A 23,818-nucleotide genomic window follows, 5' to 3' on the forward strand; every position below is an offset into this window, starting at 1 on the left:
ACAAAAATCAAAGTGTTACTGGTAATAATTGGGCTCTTAACTACTTTTTAGAAGGAACAGCAGACTGTTCTTTAGACAACAGACAGTTTTTTGGTCCTTCTTACTTAACATCTGATTCTAGCCAAATGATAATGTACCCCATTGGTTTAAATAAGCTATTACTTACCAGGTTCTCTCCAAAAATGGTTTAAAGAGGTCATTTTCTAAATTTCCAAGTGACTTAGGTCCAAACCTTGAGACTGTGGAAAGCCTGGTAAGCACAATCAACCACCACCATGCTTTAGCCTCTAGCCCCTCACTCCTGCCCCCAGGCACCAAGTTCACCTTGTCTAGCAACCCTGAGGGAAAAGCATAAAGGCTATTTTCTTTGAGCAAGACCTAAAATCTTTAGTTCCTTCTCACTGCATAAACAGATTCTTCCCTCCATCATTCACTTCTGAAAAAAGTACAGTAACAACTAAAATTTCTGACAATCATCCTAGATCCAGGACGGCTATGGAAAAAATGACTCACTATTCCCCATACCCCTTCTTCACAATGAAGAACAGTGGGGAGATAATGATGTTCCACACTGATTCTATTTCCCAATTATATGCAGATTAGTAGTGCCCCCAACTCAGAATTTTTTTCATTCTCCTAACCATGGGAATTTCCTGAAAGCCTACTCCTAATATCCTATATAGTCTTGTACATAGGACAGCTGAGAAGCCTAATGATCAATGAGTCTATCATTTTGCTCCTGAAGAATGCACCTGAGGGCTGGAGTGCACTCCATGCCACCCAGAAAGTCAGTGACTGAACTGGAAAGGGAACTCCAGTTTGCCTATTAGGGGAATGCACACACACTAGATCCTTCTTTTTATAATAGAATAGTTTACACCAGGGGTCCCCAACCCTGTTAGGAACCGGGCCACGCACAGCAGGAGGTAAGGGGCGTGTGAGTGAGCAAAGCTTCCTCTGCCTCTCCCCATCGCTCCTCCATTGCTCACTTTACCGCCCTGAACCTTCCCCCCCACCCACACGCCCAGTCCATGGAAAAATTTTCTTCCACGAAACCGGTCCCTGGTGCCAAAAAGGTTGGGGACCACTGCTTTACATTACATAATCAAACTCAAGATGGTACAGAATCTCTCTCCTCTTAGAAGTGACTAGGAAGTGGACCTAGCCAACTGGGAGATGCCGAGATCGAGATATAGAGTGACGAAACCGACTGGGATGGGACAAGCCTCAGGGATTAAGGACACTGGGCAGAAGACCACTCTGGAGTGATGAATGAGATCAACAGAGGGAACAGGCCTCAAGGCCTCAGTGTAGTGCAGGAAGGTGGTATTCTGATGGGAGAACAGAATTTAGTAATGGAAAAGCCTGGATTAGGAGGCACTGAGGGATACAAAGTGGCATGCATCTGGGCATATCCAAGGATATCTGCTGGCCAGTAGCCAACTGTGATTCCTAGGTTGGGGGCAAGGGCAAATGTAAAGAAAACAGTGGATGCATAGTTCATAACTGCTAAGGAACACGTTAAGCCAGATATTCAGAAAACATGGCTCTAATTATTAGAACTTGGGAACAAAGCAGGTAATTAATTTGGGGAACACAGGGAAACCTCAGTTTTCTAAACTGGAGCAAAAGGTCAAACCAGAAGAACTACTAAAAGAGTGATGGACTAGAGCTCTTTGAAATGAAGAAAGTGAAACGCTGGTTAATCATTTACTTAAAATCAGTGATGACAATGTACATGAAGGTTAATGCCAGGCTCACAGTAGGTCTCTAACATTTGTCCACTCCTCTACTTTCTCCCAAGTCCAACAACTAGGTGGCAGCCCTTGAATGCCCAGAGCACATTCAGTAGTCTATGCCCAAGGTGTTAAAAGATTAATGAATCTAGTCAATCACATTCCCTAAGGCACTTGGAGGTGTTAAGATTGCTGGACAAACAATGGGAAAACTTTACATTTGTGCTCTCCACATTCAACAAGATCTATATCCTAGAGGCCCCGTTCACCCAAATACTGATTTGCCTTAGGGACCCTGATCAATATGAAAGCCCACAAAAGCAAACCCCTACTTCATGAGTTACATTATACAGGTAACCTCAATCAGAACTATCAAAGCAGAGGGATTTTAAGTAGGTCTCTTACAGTCATTGAAAATGTTAGTGGTTCTAAGCAAGACTGATGGTTTAAAACTTTTTCAAACAAGAGGGTCTCAAACCTTAAACCTCAACCATGGGGCATTACTTTTGCAGTGGTTCTGATATAAAAGCCTGAACATCACTTGACAAAGTAAGAACATTCTGAAAAGAATCACAAGAAGCTCTTCCCTGTTCAAGCCACATAAGGCACTGAGGCTTAAAGGCTGATTGTGGCTTCAGCACAAAAAACAACTCACTAGAAGATCATGTACCAAATGATGGGACTGTGTCTGTGAAATAAACTTTCTTCACTGATATGTGATCCAGTGTCACTTCTTCAAAGCGGCAAAGTGCTTGGTGCTATACCAGAGAATATACCCACCAAGGAATATACCCAGATCTCTGAAAGATATGCCACAATTTGGCTTCAAATTGGAAATTACATTCTTTATAAGCATTATTCTTTAGTTGGTTAAATACATGTAATCACAAGTACACACAATGTTGTTTTTCAAACTACCTCTTCTTTTGACTGATGTTTCAGAAGAAACATTGCATTTGTTAATATCAAATATGCTAATGTGTCACAGTGTCTGTCTTCTCTTTTATCCACTCTGGAGATATTCGGAGCTTATCTCCGAAGAGTGTGTCTGGCAATTCAAGTGTGACGCTACAAGCTACATAGTCTCTAATTGATCCAAAGCAGTGATCATGTCTCACCCTAGACAAATTACTATAGCCACAAGTCCACCCAACTGCAATTGTGGATGGAGTCAATATTGAACCTGATCCAAATTTCACCAGTCTTCCATCTAACTTAATTCTCTATGTCCAGTTTTACATGGATAGCATTGCCATTCATTTTCTTTTTGCAGGAATGAAGTATTATTTTTATTATGATTATTCATGTTAGAGTTCTCTTTTTAATACTGGATGATTATGTTTTTTAAACATGTCTTTCCTAGAAATATCACTAGTAAAATGCATCCAATTTTTCTCTAATGTGGTGCTTTCCCTGTCCATAAAACTTATTTGATTAGCAGTACTATAGAAGCTAAGGCTTTTGTATGCAGGCACTCAAGCATAATGTAATCATTTTATTTAAGCATGAAAAAAATTATTCTGAAAGCCCTGTTAGGTAAAATATCCCTGATTGGTTTAAACTTACATTTGCAGGTATATTAAGGGTGAAATAAATCACGGAATGCCCAGTATGCAATGGAATAGTGTTAACTTTGTTATAATAGTAAGCAGTAAGTTAAAAATTGTAGTATTAGAGAATGTAAGGAATAACTATCATTATAAATAACTGCATTTAAACAGGTTATTTTAAAATAAATTTTGTTTTATGCGAAACGATTTTATATTACAAGGATTTTCACCCATGGAAACCTCTTTCATAGTCAAACGAGATGAGGTCCTAATTGCATAATACCATTTATCTGCTGAGGATAAAAGTGCCAACAAATGAAAATGCACATTAGGCAAGAGATTGTCAGAATAGAAAATTGTCTTTTTTATTTCTTTTTATTTTTTTGTTTTTTTGTTTTTAAATAACCCACTCACATTAACGAAAGACTGCAGTAGCTTCCAAATTATAGGTTGTTATTTTTAGTGGAAGTAGTTCAATATTCATATTGGAGCAGATGTAGCAGTTTAACAAAACAGCTCTTCAAATCCTGCACAAATTGAAAACAGGAAAACTGATTGCATTTTCTCTTATCACTTTCCTTTTCTGAATTGACACTTCTGGCCTTCTGAAAATTTACACATGGCTTTCATCTCAACAGCACCTGCTGATCAAACAGAAACCTAACATTTTCATGAAAATGGTATAAAGAACTAGTTTTGTTCTAAACACTGTAAAGGGCATAAGTTGCCTACTAGATAGCAACAACTGCTGGGTATAAGGCATATTCATAATAGTTTTACATTTTCATTAAGCTTTAAAAAAAATACATTAAGTCCCTTCAGGTTTTTTCCATGTTCACTTTTGTATGATTCAAATTTCTTTGACTCAATGTCTGCCTAATACTTAGTTTTATCATGCAGCGACTATGCAAAATGTGTAAAAGGGTAGCTTACACTAAGATACGGAATATTTAGTATTTTCTCTGCCACTACTTGGAATACACATATTTATCTATATATTGCTGTCTATCCAGGCACATGGGTGTAAAATACACACATCCCATTTTCTCATTCCACCCACAAAAAAAAGCAAACAAAGTCAGGCCCTATCTTTGAAGGGGCCTTACAAATTGTTTTATCAGATACAGATTTAGCAGGTGCTTGAATGTTTGAGGATCCCCAACTGGGGAAAAATGGATGTCACCTGAGCACAGGCCAGTAACGATCTACCAACCACTCAGTGTAAATATCTCTGGGAAGGTAAAGTTAAATCTTGAAAATGGGTATTCTTATATGAAAAATACAAGATTGACAGCTAAGTAGCTTCCCAGATTTTTAAATAAAAGTCCATCACATATTTATCTGTTACACCTAACTCTAAGTAAAATTAAAGATGCTCCTAAGACATGCTCTCTGTCAGTTTCCTAGCAAAAGGGCTCTACCCCTCTGAAGGATTCCAAGTGTCCATTCCCATTCTGCCTGGGTGACAAGGTAACCTCAGGCAGAAATGACATACAGTAATATATGTACCACTCTGGCAAGTTGGCCTGTGAATTTCGGTGTTTCATCATGCTCACCGAGGCAGCAGCAAACCTGAAATGTCAGTATGTTCAGTCAATGGAAGTGAAATAAGGGGACTCTATTGTCTTACCCAATCGATCTGCTGTTGTCAACAAGGAAACATGCACCCCTGGCTTTAAACAAATTTTAATTAGGCTCTTAGTTACTGGTTCATATTTACCTATGAAAACACTTATCTTGACTATGTGTAAGAAGCAAAACAATTGTTTTTCCCACTTTTATCCATTTTAACTACCTTCTAAAGTTAATACTATAATTTTTTAAGTACACTCATGAGTGTATTAAACACTTTTTAATTAAACAGTTTTATTAGACATTTTAAAATTATTTTTCTTTTAAACCAACTCCAAGGGGAAAAAAATCCCATGGTTCAAATCCAAAACACAAATCTACCTAACAACTTGCTTTCTTTTTCCCTCTAGACCTAGTTGAAACCATACTATAAAATCAACTAATTCCATATTAAAAGTAGGTTTTATTTGCTTTTCTCACTCATTCAAGTACCACCATTAGCATCAATTCACCACCCATTCAAAACATGTCACACAAAACCAAACACAAATGATCAATTCCAAAAGCCTCTACCAATTTTGCTCAGTTTATCAATCTTACAAATAAGGGGTAAATGAAACTCCTGTTATATGGGGGATGGTGCGAAGAAGGGCAGGAGGTGGGGGTGAAAAGAAAATAAGGCATTTAAGCCCTTCAAATTTGCCTAAGTTCTACAGTCCCTCCCTGCACCAGAAGGGAGACAGTCTCACCTTACAATAAAAATAAAAATGAACTAATCAAGTTGTTAAGCAGCTTTTTCTCTCCCCTCTTCATCTAAAGGCTTCAGCATCCCGTCAATAAATAATCTATTGTTCCCCCTTTATCCAGTCTCTTTAAACCTATTCAGAATGGCAAAACTAAACCCAATTAAAGATAAGGCCCTCCGGTAATCTCACCTCCGTGAGTCCTGTCTGGATAGCAGAGGTGATGGGAGATAGCGGCCAGGCCAGGGCTGATGCCTCCTCACCACACACAACAAAAGGCAGATTTCTCTTTCTCCCTCTGCTAATCTTTAAATGTAAATTCTCTCCGCCAGCTAAGAGGAGCGACAGATAACATGTTACATCTTCACTTCTCCTGGTCTTATCGACTTCTGAATCATTGGAAAGGGAGAGAGGAAAAGAGAAACGCAGCCTCCCCACACCCCCCTCCCCCGTTCTTTCCCACCCCTCCTTCCTCCCTGCCCGCCTCCCCTCCCCGTTCACGGAGATTACCTTCTGGCAAAGGAGCGCAGGAGAGGCGGCCGCAGCCGAGGCGGCACCCAGACCGCGGCTTTGTATTCATTAAACACACATCGGAGCTTATCAGAAGTAAAAGGCTTGTCAGGATGGCACATTGTGTGTGAGTGAGTGTGTGAGCGCAGGAGGGAGAGGAGAGAAGCCAACGTGCATCAGGGTGATTACAATATCAGCAGGGCCCAGATGGAGGCAGGAAAATAAACAGAGGGTGCGTGTGAGACGGAGCGGGAGAGGGAGGAAAAGTGGGAGAGACAGAAAGAGACACAAGCTGGAGGGAAGAAACGGAAAGGCAAGGAGGGGGCGGGGGCTCCGGCTCCAGAATGGGGATGGCAAGGAGGGCGAGGTACCCCAAGGCTGGCTGAGGGTGAGAGCCAGCGCTGGGGGAGGGTGGCCTGCATTCCCCAATCTGCCTCTACCCGGAGAGAACGGGAGGAATCCAGACTAGCAAACTGGATTTCCCTGCTCCAGGGCTAGACCGCCAACATTTTGGAGGTTCTGTCAAGGTCAAACGGGGATCAAGAGCTCTCTTGGCGGAGCTTATAACAATGAGACATTCACCATCTCACCTCCATCCAAATAGCCACAATTTGCAAAACAAACCTAGTGAGTCCTCACAGCAGTTACACAGCCTTCCAGACCGACCTCAAGTGGGAGTTCCCAACCCTTTCTTTGCTGACCCCAACGGTCCTAATTTCCAATCCCCTACCCACACACACAAAGACCGACCCAGGCAGATACAAAATATCGCATTTCTCTGGGCTTCAAGTGTCCCAGCAGAAGACTTGTGTAGCCAGCATCACTGTGATAAGAAGGCGCACTTGTGATTGGTAACTACAGGTGACTCTGAGACACCTGCTCCACCTCCAGAAATTGTGTTGGGGGAGGGGTTCCTCATGTGTACATCTGAGAGTCTATTTTGGAGGTGGGAATTTAAAACTGAGGCAATCAATCTCCGCTTGAGCTGCCTCACAGCTCTTCACCCACCCAGAGCCCAGGAATCAATCAGAGAACAAGCAGAGAACTAGCGCTCCTCCATCAGCCCAGAGTTCATCTTCCACCCCATCAGGGTCTGGAGGGAGATACACCTGAGTGGTCTCATGGGAGCCCCTTTCCACTTTTAAGTGCACCCGTCAGACAACATGAACATCTGATCAGATCCTTAATGGAGTGCAGATAATGCAGCAAAGAAGGTTATTTTATTGCGGGGAGAGGGAGTATTTGGTCATGTTGTATTTCAAGGCACTGAAGCTTGGTTAACAAGCTCTCACTGCAGTATGAAGAGTTCAGAATAAAGTAGCCAATAAAGTACACAATTGTTCATGGCATACATTGCAGCCCCAGCTGCAGTGAAACTTCAGATTGTAAAATAGTTTATGCATGAGGTCTCAATATAAAGAGACAAAATAGTTGGGAGGAGGAGGAAATAAGGCTAGAGAGTAGAGAAAAACACTGAAGAGCAAGAGAATTAGCAGCAGCCTCTGCGAGGAGACAAATTTGAAGAAGCCCTTTAGAAAACGAGGAGAAGCACTGTTTAATCAAGCACTCCCCTCCAAATCACTCAGTCAAAAAAGTTTTATGTGTAGTGGATCCTCCTGCCCACCCCCTGCTCCCACCCCAAGAAAATAATTAAGGGAAATTGGATAGGTAAGGTAAAGTGAAAAAAGCTGGGCATTGGTGGGGGAAGGGCATATGTGAAAAATCTTGTCATGCAATGAATGTCAGATGAAAAGGGGTCTGCCACAATCCACCAGTAATCCAATAATGTGGAAAACCTCGTGGTATCACTGAGACGAGAACGAGGTAGTATTTCCCCATAAATCTTCAAAAAGTGAGCAGGTTCAATAGTTAGAGAAGGGTGCAAGGATAGGAAGTAAACCATTTGGCAGGGTATGTTACAAAATCGAGTGCACTCTAAATGGGTGAAAATCTGTCATTCTTACATGTTTTAAATTTAATAAGATTTCTCTCATAAAGGGTCACCTTTCACTTTTCCTCTGTTACAAAAACTGCATTCAGAGTAACCAGACACAATCACATACACCTTCCCCTTTATTACATCTTAGATCAATTTGGACACAAACTGCCCACAAACATTTATAAATCCAGTGCAACTCTAGGAAGTAAAAAATACAACTTACAAATGCCAACTGATTTTTCCATTACATGCTCTCTGAAAAAATGCTATTTAAAAAACAAAGCCCTACTACTTTCAAACCCAGAAGAGGCTTACATTTTTTCTTTAAAAGGCATCCAGACACTGAAGGCATGAAGAAAACTTCACAAAAGCTTATCTGCCAATGTTCTTATTTTGTAAAGGCACAGTATTTCTATTACTACCTTGTTTGTTCACTGACTTTTGGCTCACGGTTACAGAAAAGATCAAGCAATTCTCAAATGGGAAGAATCCATGACTCTCTTCCAAAGCAAACACTTTGCTGCAAAGCTTTCAATTAAAAAAAAGGGGGGGGCAATATAATAAGAAGTATAATCACAGAATAAGTGTACAACAGAAAGTGGTTTCTATAATCACAGCTGTCTTAAAGGCCAGGCTGGAGACTAGAAATCTTAATTTCAACTAGTTCTTTTCTTAATAATAGGTTACCTTCCTATAGGAGCAAGAAGGCCCATCTGCCTCAGGCAGATAAGTTTCCAAGCATTAATTCAGATAAAAATCTAGCATTTTCTTTCTTTCTTTGAGTATGTGAATTCTAGTGTGCTATAATGTGAGAATTCCAACATATGACCATTATGGCATAATATCTCATTGCTCAGCTTGTCATTATTTCATTTGTAATTCTTATGTTAATTATGTTCATAATTACTATAAACAGATGTGGTAGACATTCATGTGACCTTTTATTGCAGAATGCATTCCTCATTCATTTTGCTATAATTTCTCATGTATGTGAAACTGAAATGCAAAAAAAAAAGCTTTCTAATTTTCTAATGTTTTATATGCATAAGTTAAAACAAAACCTACCTTCTACTTCATCTGCATTTCAAAATATTAGAATATTCTTAACATTTAAGCTGCTTTGTAGAACATTTTCAAATTGCACACTGACCCTCACTGCTGCTCACTAAATTGTAGCTATGGATGCCAAACAAAGGCTAGCGTCCGTGTCTAAGTTGTTTGTCTTTTTTTATTTTTAATATCAAAGGTTAATGCAGCAGAATTGTGCTTCAAAACCAAGTGCCTAACAGCTACATAGCAATTTATTCACTCATAACTCAACCATCACCCTCTTTACATAAAACACATTTACAATAAAATCAGTATGGATTTCATTAGCTGTAAACCTCCTCGAATTTCATTTCTTTGGCCCTAATCTATAATTAGTGTGGACAGACAGGTGCAAACCCTTCTCTTCTACAGATGGCTACTGGAAATGGTGCAAAGTAGCTCCTTCTGTTTAAACAACACAGAGATAACCTGCTCTGTCTTATCACTTACAATTACCTCCATTAAACTGAACTAATGTTTGCTTTAATAAAATGTTCACTGTTCTTTAAACATTATTTAGGAACTCTTATATTAATGGCTGTAAAAAAGTGAAGTTGGAAGGTGTCTCTTTAGATAATAATAAATAACTTATTCTGGATGAAATGTTCTCACTTGATGGATAATATTCTGGGGTTCACAAAGGTGTTTTAGTTGACTTAACATTTGTCAGTTATTTTGCATAAATAGGGTCAAATATGGTATTTTTAAAAGGCATCTGGGTAACAAACAATTTAACAAGAAATTCAGAAGTATGAAATGTTTAATTTCTTTCTTAAAGATTTTAACTTATTATTGAAGTATATAATTCCTAAAATCCTGGATTGTTTTCAACGGGTATTTATGTTAACCTAATTTTATGTATTTGTTTAACTTCTGATGGATTCTGAAATTTGTATGAGTTCAACATTTTAAGGCACATTTTAAAAATTAACCATGCATGCAAGTGCACTCTGTAAGCACATGGTTAAAAATACCACCATTTCATAATAAATAGCTTCTATTCTATAAAGCAGAGATCACTTCTCCCTGCTTCTGCTATCAATAAAGTCTGTGGATCACTAGATGATGAATAAGGTGTCCATAAAACAAAGAAATTTTAAATGCCCAAACGTCAACAAATAAATACCTTTTCCCACTGAACTTACATAACTTACAGTAATAGACTCCAGTAAAATGCAACTGACTTTTTTTTCACATGCAAATCCTGCAGGTGCCAATTTTTCAGACTGCTTTGCTATGAAGGGCTATGCTGCCTGCATAAAACCTCAATGAAGAAGGGTTTGCATTCAGTGCCTGTCAGCTGATGTTCATATCAAAGAAGTGAGAAACAGGATTTGACAGTGAAGAATGTCCTAACCTGACAACCACTGACCAGCATTGCTATTGGAAGCATTTCTTTCTCGTGATCCCTTTTCAATGTTGGGGAAAAAAAGAAAAGAAAAAAGTGTTTTTTTTTTTCTTTTTTGGCTAAGCTTCTATTTTACAATAAAATAAATGATAATGGCACCTTACATTTGTGTACTTCTTTGCAATTTATGAAGTGTTCTTTTATCTGCAAATATTTATACTAACACCCTGGATGGGAAAGCTCATCATTAAATACTAGCATCAAGAGCAATATCTTACTTTTCTTCAGAAAGGGAAAATCGTAAAAATATTAAAAAGCTACAGTCCTGTAGCTGCAACACATACTGTCCTAGTATTTCCAGCAACTTGCAGTTTAATAGTGCAGCTCCATTGTACTACAAGTAAAATGTGTCTTATTAGGAAAGTCCTTTACGGATCATTTTAAAATCAAATTATTAGCAGGTATTAGCGGGTCACAGAGACTAAGGCTACAAAGGAAAATATCATTTCAAAGATTTCTGGTCTGCTTTGAGTTCTCTAAACATTAAAGAAAAAATAGACCGTTTTCTCCACTTCTTTTATTAGGTGTGAACTGGACACTGGAGAAACCACATACTCTCCCATTCAGTATTTAGCTTTTCAAATAAAATGAGTGCTGTCTAAATGGTTTACAAAAAATTATTAATGCTTAAACAAAGTCTCTTAATATAAAGTTATTCTCTTAGTATAATCTTAGATAAAGTCAGCTTTTCTGTACCCAGAATGAGCCTGATTCCTTGATTATTTGGTTGAATTCTTTTCTTTTGAAAGAATAAGCCAAAGAAATATCAAATGCTAAATACAGTACAAGTAAAACAATGTTAGACTTCAACTTCCTCAACATACTTCCCAGCTGCAAAAAATGCCTAGGTCAAACTAAGACTCCCTGATTAATACTGGGTGAGCCCATCAGATGTCCCTTTAAAAACAACAATCAATAAAAAGAAAGAAAAGAAAAAGAAATCAGACTGCCCTGTATATGCTACCTGAAAGCCCACACAATGTTAAAACTAGAATTGACATTAAGGATAAACAAGGGAGAAAGATCCAGAGAATTATGAAATTGCTTCTCTTTGTACACATCACATCTGACATAACCACCCAGGTTTGGGCGAGGATGGTTTAAGAAACAATTGTGTTTGTTGATCTTTTCTGAGGAACTGTGTGACAGGAGAAACTGGGCACAACAGAATACTCACATGGTCAAGGCAAAAGGCTGCAATAAACTAAAAGAAGGGCCCCGACACTAACAAACCGTTTATCACAGAGAAGCTAGTCAATTTGTATTCTAGTGAGTGTGGACTCACTGGGCACAGACCCAGTTTCACTCCTGTTCTATGCAAAGGGAGGGGTATGATAATAAAAGCTACTGAGTGCACTTAAAAGTGGTACAGATGTTTAAAAGGAGACTAGAAGGGGAAAAAAAAATCCTGTAAAACAGATTTCAGTTCACCCAGAAGGTAGAAAGGAAACGCTTTGGTCAGCAACCCAACCTTTACCAGGGGATAAATCAATTTGCAGCAGCTGTGGACAGCCATTTATATAAATCTGGGCAGATTAATTAAGGGAAGCGAAGTTAAAAATTCGAGGGGGCCCAGAGTTACATTAAGCACATGAAGTTGGTCTGGAGTAGCCTCCCCAGCTCTCCTAATCTTCACTCCCACGCCCTGGACTCTGTGACTGGTCTTCAGGAGCTCCTCCACGGGGAATACTAGCTGTTCCTTAAAGCGACACTCTGTAGCCAGGCTGGGGCACGTTGGGATTTGAGGTGCCCAACCTTGTATAATAAGCTATGCTCAAAAGATTTCTCCACTACGCTTTACAAGGAATAAGGAAACCCAGGGCTGCATGGCTCCCCAGCCAAATCCTCCAATCTTGAAAAGCGCGCGGGGCGGGGGGGCTGTTAAGGGAGGACTGGGGCTATTTTTAGTAACAGTCTTGGTTCACATCCTACTTCCCGGAATCTGTCCTCAAACTTTTCCAAGGATTGACTGCCCTTACCCCACCCCACCCGCCAAAAAAGTTTCAAAAAACGGATTTAAGCGCCTTGTACCGACCTAACTGTCTTTGCTTAAGGCGTCCTGGCCAGCTCAAGGTCCGCCCAGGGAGAGGGGTCTGGGTGCGCCGACCAACCCAGTCCTTTCAGGCTCCCAAAGAGAGCGGTGGGGCCCGGAAAACGAAATTAATTCCCCGGACGCGGCTCCCCGTCTGGTCTGGGCTCCGCCAAGCGGGAGCTGCAGAGCACAAGGCTCCGCTCCCCGCTCCGGAGACGCGAGCCGAATCGGGGATGCAACTGGAACACCCAGAGGACTGGGGCAGCAGGGCCCCGGGCGCGCGGAGGTCTGGGCAGGAGCGACGCTGCCCACCGGTCCCCGGCGGCAAAGCCCCAAACTCATCGCGGGCGAGAGAGTCCGGTCGGGAAATGCCGACAAGAGCTTCGGGGGCCGCGGCCTGTCCTCCACGGGCTTCCCACTCGAGTAGCCCGAATGCCCAGGAAGAACAGGGAAAGTTCGCAGGTGGGCGCAAAAGCGCTTGGGTGTCGCTCAGAGGACCCCAACCCCAGTCGCAGCCGGGTCTCAAAGTTAAGATTCCTTCTCTCCTGCTCCCAGAGCTAAGTTTTCCACCATCGAAACAAGCCTTTCCTTTCCAGTAAAAAAAAAAAAAAAAAACACGATGAGGGTTTAGGGCCACCTGCCAAATGCACCGTAGGTACCTTGACCGGTTGTTTGGTCGAGGGGAAAATACGCATGATCTTCCTACTCATATATCGTAATCATGGAGAGGAAAGAAAACTGTTGTAAACAGGGGAATCTAAGAGTAAAAACTGCATCCTCGGCTGACCCGTGAAGTTCAGTGTCAACGCAGCTTGGAGTCACTCACGACGTTCCTCTTTGCCCTGGTGCGTAGTTCTGCCCTAGTTCAGCGACAAGTAACAGCCTGGGGCCTCTCGGCCGAATAATCCAAATGAAGATGACGGTCATCAGAATAATAATTAATAGCAACAGCCAGAGGCCCGTCCCCGCCGCCCGCCCGCCCAACCCTCCCGCGGGCACTTACACTGCACAGGGCCGGAGAGTCCCACCATCCGCAACCGGTTCCGAGCTGCAAATAAAACTTCCCGTCGTCTCAGCAGGCCCGCGGGGCGAGGGGGCGAGGGCACGGCGCCTCTTCCCTCGCAAGGCCAGAGTGTCCGGGACCACTCGCCCACGCGCGCTCGCCACGAGGCCTCGGAGTCGCGCCGCGGAGCGCCTGCGGCCGCTCGGCGCTACGCACAGCGAGCTGCGGTGCGAGGAGCCCGTGCTCGGGAACGCCAGCCAGACGCAGCCTCCACGCAGAGCCCAAGACTTGCGGAGCACCGCTCCTCCCGCCTCCCTCCCTCCGCTTTTCTGTTGTTGCTGCTGTGGCAGACAAATGTGATGTAGGGCGCAGGGAACTGCCACTGTCACAGGCGGCGTCTGCGTCTGCCTCGCCCGCCCTCGCTCACTCTCGAAGAAGGCGACGCATTTATCTGCAGGGCGGCCGAGCGTCCGCCGGGGAGCAGGAGCGCCGCGCGCTGTGCGGCTAGAGCGCCCGCACCAGGCCGGCTCCGGCGCGCGCTCGCGCCCGGGGCGCCGCGGCCGCTCGGGAGGGAGGCGGCGGCGCGGCCGCTACCAGGTGCAGGGAGGAGGGCCCGCGGCGGGGCAGGGGGGAGGTGGAGGTGGGAGACATCTGTGTCGTGCAGGGGTCACGGAGGTCAAGTATATGTTAACAATGGGCAGGCCCGGCTCGCTAGGGCGCGCGAGCGGGCGGCCTCCCTCCCGGCCTCGCCCTCTCACTTGCAGGCTGGACGTTGGGCTGGCTCCCTAATGATGCTTTCCCGGGCCGCTTGCTCTCCAGCGGCCCGAGTGCCCTGCAGTAACCCAAGACGACCACTTTCCCTGGCCATCTGGAGCGCTCCTGGCTGCCCTGCCTGTGTCTCATCACTGGCTGGAGAGACAGCTCTGCTAGAAATCAAGCCACTCTCAGATCTCCACTCTAATCCCCTTCTGTTAGCTGATTTCCAGACTGACTATTTGCTTTCGTATTAGATAATAGCCTTAGAGAAAACAATTATCATTTTCTTTTTTCCTTTGTTTTTCTACTTCTTCCATAGTATATCATTAAGAGGGGCCTCTTTCCATCTCACGTTTTTGTTGGTTGTATCCCCCTCCCCCAGACCTTAATATCAATACCGGGGGTGGGGGTGGGGTCCCCGGAGGAAAAGACAGGGTGAAAGAATTCCAGATATTTCCAAAGTAAATAAATAATCTCTCAGTGAACAGGACTGACAATTTGTTCGTACAGAGCAAAAAGGGCTTGAATAATAATGAAAATATTAATATGTAAGTCAAATATGATCAGATAATGGCTTGCAATGATAAGTAAAATGAAATCTTTTCAAATTATTATGGAACGGTGCCACGACTGCAAATGTTATTATATTTAGTGTAACAATTTGAAATCCTGCTCTGAACCATGTTTTTTCCCAACTGGCTTAAATCAGTGCAAAATGTCCTGTGTGCACGTTTCTAAATTTCATCTTTACAAAGGAAAAAATGCTTAAGAGTCAGAGTGAGCCTGATGCAGTGGGAACTGATGAGACATTCGTAGGTTTTATTTTTTTAAATGGTGCTTCAAATATTTAATAGTGAGTAAAATCCCTTCCCCCATCCTTTTAAACCCAGCTGGAGCTTCCAATTCTGAAGTCTTTTCAGACTCTACTAATTTTTTGCAATTCATTTTCAGAAAACACTCATTGTACATTCTGCCCTCTCCTTGGGACATTTGACTAATGAATTACAATGGATTAATGAATTGTAATGTTAAGTCTTGGTATTTGATATCATGATGCATTTAATTTGAATCTCAAGTTTTATCAATTTGTACATTCTATAGTAATTTCTGCATTACAGCTCTTTATTTTTTGCTCTCCTTGCAAACCTTAACAGCATTAATAATCTTAAAATATAAAATTTTATGTACACTACTCTTAACTCCTTTATGTAGGCAATTATCAAAGCTTACTTATATTTAAAGAATCAAAAACATTTTAATATTTCATTATTCTATTACTTGTATTATTTCTTCTGTCCCCAAATTGAAAGCCGAGAATTTAGATTCTGGGGCTATACATTTATTCTTATTTAAGATTAATAAAATGACATCTGAATCAGGAACGATTCTTATGAGATAGCATTACTTCTAAAATCACATTGTAAAGTTTAGAAATAAAGTAAATCAACAAGTTTTAGGATGTAAAAAAAAGAGGGAGAAATAAAATATACCTGTCATGCTACATTTTTCTTCTTCCTGAAAATTGTGCCAAAGTAGGTGAGAAATTATAATAGAAACATTAAATTTCAAAATCAATGGAAAATAACTTGCAGGAAATCAAAAGTTTTACATTTTCAGGCTGTATTCACAACACAAAGCCATATATTTAAATCATATTTTATAAAATCTTGTAAGATTCTAGAAGGCTTATGGGGTTCTCCCTTTTGCCAGTCATTCTTCTGGAAGAATAATAATCATTGTTCTAGTTGTACTTCTTTTTTTAAAAAATGCACAACATTTCCTACTCAAATTTGACTTTACATCAGATAGAATATGTCACTAAATCTGAGCGTTTTTAAGAATTCTGATAAGAGCAGCTAAAGAATGTATATCCTGATGCTGATGTATTAATCAATCAGTATATTCCTTAATCCCACTTCTCACCCCCTTTAAAAGCCTGTGTCCTACAAAATGTAGAACACATTTTTCTCTAGGGTTTATCCTTATCTCCTAACTCCTCTATTTGGAGCAAATAGTAACTATAGGGACCAACTCAAGTGTGAGGTGATTCTTGAATTGCAAAATCTAGGAAAATAAAACATTAAATGAAAAGGGAGGGGCTCATTGATAAGTGTGGTAGGAGGGTGTGATTTGCCTGAAAACTATACAGGTCCACAAAATATTTGGTTACCCTAGCTTCGGGGTAGGAAATACACATGGCATTACATTCATAATGCAATAAACTATTAATTGATACATTTTTTTTAAAATCTAAGGAGACAGGAATCCATATTGTCTGCCACTCACAAGAGAAAATCAGGTATCTGTACTTTCAGGACTATTATTTTGCTGAGCCCAAAAAAAAAAATCTTAAAAATAATTTTTTTAAAAAAGATTATTTACAAAAATAGGCAGCTATCCACCCTAGTGAAAGCACTAAATTGAAAAATAAAATAATCACTAATGTGTTAAACTATAAAAACCCTTACTAGGAATTTTTTCTCCCAGATTTTTTTCTCACATCATTAAATTTTCATTATTGTAAAGGTACCGAGTTCTTTCAGCTTACAGGGTTTTTTTGTTTTTCAGTAATGTTACCTAAGAATGCTTTTTGTTTTTCCTTAAGCCAATCTTAAAAAAATGCAGAGCGTTTGAAATACAAATTTCAGATGACTGCTTATTATCTTCTTTAGAGATGTGTGATTCACCTTTCACAAACAGGAATTCCTATACAAAATTTTAACAAGTCCTTAATTAGCACTTTCAAAATTCCTTCTTACAGATATTAAAGTTTGAATGACTCCCAAGCTGTGATTTTTCTACATACCTTGAAAAAGTCCTCCTGTTTGCTTAGGTTGATGAAAATTCTTAATTACCATGTTACTTATTTTTAAAGAAAATTATTGTATTTGTGAAAAAATAGAACATGATAAACATAAAGGACGAGAAGCAATAATTACATTTTCATAAGTGAAGAACTTACCCCACTTGCAATTTCTCTCGCTTTTGCTGTGTAATTTTATGTAGCTTACTTTTTGAGCTTTGTAAGGACAAATCTTCTTCCAGATCTTTGCAGTTTTGTTATTTAACTTGTTTAAGGTTTAATTTTAGAACACAGAGAACAAAAGAATAAATTTTAGAAATCTTTTTATCTTATTCTATAAGTGTACAGTGTAAATACATTAGTTCTTAGGAGACCTAAGATAATAAACAGATTTTTTTTTTAATAGAAAATTTACAAGTTAAACTAAAAATGGCTCTCAGGACTTCCCTGGCCATCCAGTGGTTAAGACTCAGAGCTTCCACTGCAGGGGGCACAGGTTCAATCCCTGGTTGAGGAACTAAGATCCCAAATGCAGCGTGGCGAGGCCAAAAAAAAAAAAGTGGCTCTCATGATACCTTCAAATAAGCTGATCATCTTGGTATGATTTAGCTGCAAGCTGGAAAACAATGAGTTTGATTTTTATTTATGATCCCTATGTGTTTAGATAGTCATGTGTGTTTTTCTGTACTATTTTAAAGCCAGTCTTCACCCAAAAAGCCAAAGTTGAAAATTTTCAATTACTTATTTAATTTGCAAAAAGAAATTTTTTAAGTCTGGAGAGTTTTACAAAATAATTCATATTAGTGTTTCTTTAAGTAATGAGTTTTACTCTTTAAATATTTTAATATTGTATTCCTCAGACTTTGACACATTAAAATCTGCAGGAGTGAATTTATTGCATAACATGAAACACACACATGCTACATGCCATACATATATAAGTGTTTTTATATGCACAACTATCTGTAGGCTAGTAGTTATCTCATGGGACATTTTATTGCTAATCCATGAAAAATAATGATGCCAAAAATAAATCTGTCACGTTTCTAATTTACATGGAATGTTTCCCACCTCCATCTTTGAAAGTTGATTTTAAAATACCATAAACCAGAATAAAACCTTATAACACCCATCCCCCACTGAAATTCTATATTCCCATTTTTTATTGAATGTGTCCAGAGAAGTTATTTTTCCTTTTTTGCTGTTTTTCTTTTTTTATTGGTGGCTACTCTGTCTATATAATTCTCAATTAGGTGCATATTACTGTGACATAACTACACAGATGGGAGTCTTTGTTTTGTTCACTGAACAGTGCTTGCCACATATTAGGTGCTCAATAAATATTTGTTGAATGATGAATGAATAAGATTAAAAAACTTCATCACATAGATGTCATCTACACAAATCAAAACACCATCAACTTGACGTCTTTCTTACTGAATTATTAAGAAGCCTAAGAGTTTAACACTACCACTATTTTAAATGAAGAAAATGTGGACAACCAAAGAAAAGGGTCTTCTGTGTTGTTTTATATGTGTATTTCAATACTTCTTGAAAATTGGTGAATTTGATGTGATTCTTAAGTGCTTTTGTTTTAACTGTTTATAAAATTATTCTAAGTTCTACAATAAAGCACAAATATTTCTGAAATTTTGGTGTACTTTCTACAATAAGTTAGACCTTGTTAAAAATACTATGTGAAGGAACTTGAAGCTAGGGGGATTTTAGAGATAAGTAATTCTTTCCTTATCTTATATAGTACTTGAACTATGTATTCCTCAGTACACACATCAATATGCAGTAAAAATTCACAAGCTGTTTAATTTGTCTGGGGCATGTTCTCATTCTTTCATTTAATTGCTATATCATTGATAGTTTATATAATCCAGATTGTTTAAATGGTGTTTATACTTAGTAAAGAATCATCTTTATTTGGAAATGTGTGCCTTATTTATGCAAGATCAGTGTATCTATGTCCACATTAAATCTACCCTTTAGAAGATGCATATGTTACAGTATTTTAATCATCTTATTTTCCCTAATCCTTTAAAAATATCAATTTACTCCACAGAACACTCTAGTCTGATGAATCCCATATCACCTCATAAGACTGTTTTTATGTGGGAATCACTACATCACTGTAGCATATCCACCTCTGGGGGGAAAACAGCGGCCAACTGGCTCACAGCACAGAAGTGGGAAGAGAAGAAATTTTTGACCCACAAACCTGTAGCAAACATAGACTGCAGTTAATCATGTTCAGTGTGAAGTTGTTTTGCACAGTTCTTACTTTTTTCTCAATAGGACTGGCCACCAACTGAAAGACCCCAGTGTCTCAGTGGAAGACACTAGAAAGGGTGAATCCGTCACCTGGGACCAACAGATTCCCCTTCCTAAACTGCCCCCAGACTTCATTTGTGCCTTCAAGAGAATAATTTGATCAATATACCCTTTAGGTTAGGCACCTGTAAAACCCCAGGATTGGTAATGTCGATCACCCAGTTTGCCTTACATGCCTTGCAATTTGGTTCAATTTCCTGGAGAGGAAAAATTTTTTACAAGATAGAAAATTTCGATTTCTCATGTTTTCTGGGCAAAAGAAAATCACTTCTAGACTAACATTTGCCCTAAGTATTCATATTTTTATTTTTAAATAAATGTTCCTTATTTAATATTATTACAACAAAGATAGATAGATATATGCATACAATTGTTTGCAGTCAATACATCTCATGGAAACTATAGCTTCTAACAGAGAAGAACAAATATATTTTCCCTTAGGGCAATGCATGTCAAAATTTAATGTGTACACTAAGCATCTGGGGGATTGTATTAATGGCAGAATCTAGATCAAGGGTCTTGGCTGAGACCTGAAATTCTGCATTTCTAACAAGCTTCTAAGGATGCTGGCCCACATAATCAGGAGCAAGACTTTAGAGATTATTGGAAGCATTGAGAACATCACACCTTATCATCCTCCTTATGCACACAGAGCCCCATTTTCATAGCTTGCAGAAAAGCCCACAGCATTCATGCCCTCACAAAATAACACAAAACATCCTATGGGACTGTGAATCCATAACAAGAAAAGAGGATGCTCATATATGAATAGGTTCCTAACATCCCAACCTGCTGTTCAGGCACCTGCAATTGACAAGGGAGACCCATTATCAGATAATAATAAAATAAGCAGCCACAAAACTGTTCATCTAAACAAGACTGGAAGCTCTTCAAAAGTTGAGCTATGAGTGGGTGATTACTGCAGGAGGGTTAGGTCACTTGCAACTGTCCTCTAAAGAGTCAGTGATAGCCATCCCTCACCTGGGACTGTACTTGCCTAGTACAATGTATAACTGAGAAAAGGTACTACAAACTAACGGATTCAAGGTGTGCAGCGTTTTCCAACTTCCTTGTGCACAGCCATGGATCATTCCACCCTCCACTCACTTGCAGTGGTGAATGGAGGGTCTTCAGTCTGAGGTTATGCAGCATGGGCTCTGTTGCACAAGACAAGGCTCAGCTTGCCTCAGCTCACCCACTTATGAAACTAGTTTATTTCATCGTATTGACATGTTATGACAATTATGCCATAGTGCACTGGTTTAACTGAAAGTCCTAATGCTTTTAAAGTTTAACGACAGTTGAAGATTAATAAGAACAGAGAAGTGTATATATATTTTTCATAAATGCAATCATGTAGACATTTTCACTTTAAGCATTCTGTTTGGATCTCACAGAGGAGATCTGAACATTGGGAGGAAGGAAGTTTATTTCTTGTAATTGGTTTTGAGCCTCTTGAGCCAGACAAGGATCCACTCAAAGCCCTTGCAAGAGAAAAAAACAAAAAAGTTCATGTATTTTGACAGTGATTCTAACACACTCTCTCTCCCTATCAATAACTGGATATATTTTTGTGCTACAAGCCTTTTTTGTTCTCATCTCATTGGGTACCATAATGGCAAATAATTTATGTTCAGTCTACCAGAATGACACTTCTTTAGCTTTAAAAAAAGCAATAAAACAACAATAACAAAACAAAGTGTTATAGCCAGGAACTCTAAATAATAATTCTTTGCTGCAATCTGAATGAATGCACACTTTTCCCACCTCTTGCTCCTGTTTCTAATATTGCAGGAGGATTTATATTTTTTTCTGAACAATAGATTTTAATTAAGAAGATTTATTAAAGACAGTTTGCATTCCTGTGATTACATTTTCTGTTCCTAAGACATCTGCATTTCAAAATATACCACATATTTTCATAAATATTCCACAATTCCCTTAGAGCATTTTGGTATTCCAATTTCCTCTAACCTCTTCTTAACATCTTCACATTCATTTGTGTGTTCCATGTATTTGTACCCAGTCAGGATTAGACATTTCTTCACACAGGTATTCTGTTAGGAAACAAATTCAAAGCATTCCTGTTCCCTGTGAATCAAGACTTTTAAAAGGAACAAAGACAAATTAAGTTCAGTAACATATGTCTAACAAAAGATCTAGATATCTTACAAGACATACTTAGAGCGGCAGGGTAAACAACTGGGCTGAGTTTGCTTTGAAGTTTAAGTCATTGTTATTTTAATGGAGTGGAAAACTCATTTAGAGAGTGGAATCTGATAATTACCCAATTAAAGCTCTTTTTTTCTATGTTAATGTAGTTTTAAATTTTTAGTTTTTGAAACCCACTTTTGCCAGAGAGTTAACTGAAGATGGAAGCAGTGTCCTTTTTTTTTTTTTTCTTGGCCGCACCCTGCGGCTTGCAGCATCTCAGGTCCCCAGCCAGGAACTGAGCCCGGGCCACGGCAGTGAAAGCCCAGAATCCTAACCACTAGGCCACCAGGGAACTCCCTTGAGCAGTGTCTTTAGATGTACCTCATGAGTGACAGTCAGTTGTTGATTAGACCTTGTAAGTGTTTTATATGAAATTGTAAGCCAATGTATCAAGCTTGATCAAGGTGCAAAGAACAGAAACACCCTCAGGTTATTTCACTTGGTTCATGGGAGTTCACTGTAAGGATATAAGGGGAAATGCAGACGGCAGGAAACTATCAATAGAAACTACCTGAGCCTCACAGGAGAGAATATACCTGCAGTGACCAGATTATCTCTCTGTTCTTCCTTTCAGCCTACCCTAATGCCCACTAGCTCCCAGCCTGAATGTCCTGTCCTTATCATGACCCCATGGCTCTCTCTCCATCCCTATGCTCCTTCCACTCCCAACTAGCTTCTCGGTCCTCTCTACTCCATAGATTCTGCTCAGTCATTGCTTTGACTGTTTTGTTATTTCTAATAACTCATGGCTTCTGCTTACCGTCATGTCTGTCTTTCAACTCCTGTTCTCCTGTTAACTAACATATACTATTCTAAAATGCAGAGACAGAGAGACTAATGAAATCAGTCAACCATGGTCAGTATTTTGGAACCAGACCACCTCATTAGCTGGAGGACGGGTCAGGAGCCTATCTCTGGCCCAATCAGCTGTGCTCAGGATGGCAAGGTCATGTGGACAACTTTCCTCAGAAGGAAACCCCTCACGAATTGTACTGGACTCCTCTTCACAGCAAAATAACATTAAGGGGCTTTTGGAAAAATAGAATTGTTTTAAACTGACTGTAGATATTTGACTGATGTAAGGGGACAAATGTAAATTAACATTGATGATTGATGATGAAATGAGTACCTTAGGAATTCTGACCATTCCTGGAAGGTTTTCCAGGTTTTATCCTGGTGTTCAGTATTACCTCTATAAAGACAGTACAATAGAAAGAAAGATCTTAGGCTTTGCGATCTATGAAACCTGGAATTGAATTCCTTTTTGGTAAATGGGTGGCCTTAAGTCACTTAACTTTCTTTAAGTTTCCATTTCCTCACCTGGAAGTGCTTCCCTCACAGGATGTCTATTTGGCATTCATTCCATATCTCCCCAAAGTAGATGTGAGCTGGTATCCTGCCTTGACGTGAAGGGTGGTAGAGTTTTAAAATAATCTGCTACTTCTTCTTAAAGATGGGAAACCTAAATACTTTGCAGATTCCTTGATCAGTAGTTGGGACAGGAAATACAATGTTCTTTTCATTTGCCATGACTCTCCATCCTACACCTGAATGCCTCGGCCTGTCCCAGCTTGCACTATATCAAGAGCAGATTCTTTTCTTTCTATTAGCCATGGCTATGATATTATTATTATTGTCATTATTAACTTTAAAATGGGAAATGTAAAATACATAAGTGGTGAGAGTGGGGTAATGACACATAGATAGAAATAGATACATGGTTTTTATGGTGCATTGTAATCACACTTTTCACTTTGTAAGCCATTTAATGACACATACAACATACACATCATAGTGCTAACAGTTGGGGAAATAGTACTACTAACTGGCTGTTGTAGGAGGTAAGATTGAGAGCTAGATAATAAATTTATGGCCACTTTGAATGTAATCTTTTTTCATATAAAAAAAATATATATCCCCACATGCACGAGCTCACAAGCAAAAAATGTATGAAATTACATGTACATTTACACAATGTATTTAAAAATATCTAAATATATGCATATGCCTATCCATACACAGAGTCTGAATTTTCTTTCACATCTTCATTTTCTTTAAATCAAATCAGATCTGACTCGTAGTCCTTATCCCAATAAGCTAATGCGAAATCCAGTTGAGGGGGG

The 23,818-nt window shown here is 39.7% G+C and overlaps 1 protein-coding gene across 1 annotated transcript in view; it reads right to left on the reverse strand.

Moving 5' to 3' along the window:
* The window catches only part of RUNX1T1 (RUNX1 partner transcriptional co-repressor 1), a gene marked incomplete at both ends in the record, with an annotated part of 126,341 nt that extends 120,108 nt beyond the window's left edge, over positions 1 to 6,233 (reverse strand). Inside the window, 4 exon segments of the mRNA XM_082858849.1 lie at positions 5,794 to 5,850; positions 5,853 to 5,933; positions 6,112 to 6,136; positions 6,138 to 6,233. Coding sequence (XP_082714975.1) covers positions 5,794 to 5,850; positions 5,853 to 5,933; positions 6,112 to 6,136; positions 6,138 to 6,233 — 259 coding nt within the window.
* Between the last annotated feature and the right edge of the window lie 17,585 nt (positions 6,234 to 23,818).

This window comes from Leucopleurus acutus, assembly GCF_964270905.1.
Source record: "Leucopleurus acutus genome assembly, chromosome: 17".
In the NCBI taxonomy this organism is placed as follows: domain Eukaryota; kingdom Metazoa; phylum Chordata; class Mammalia; order Artiodactyla; family Delphinidae; genus Leucopleurus; species Leucopleurus acutus.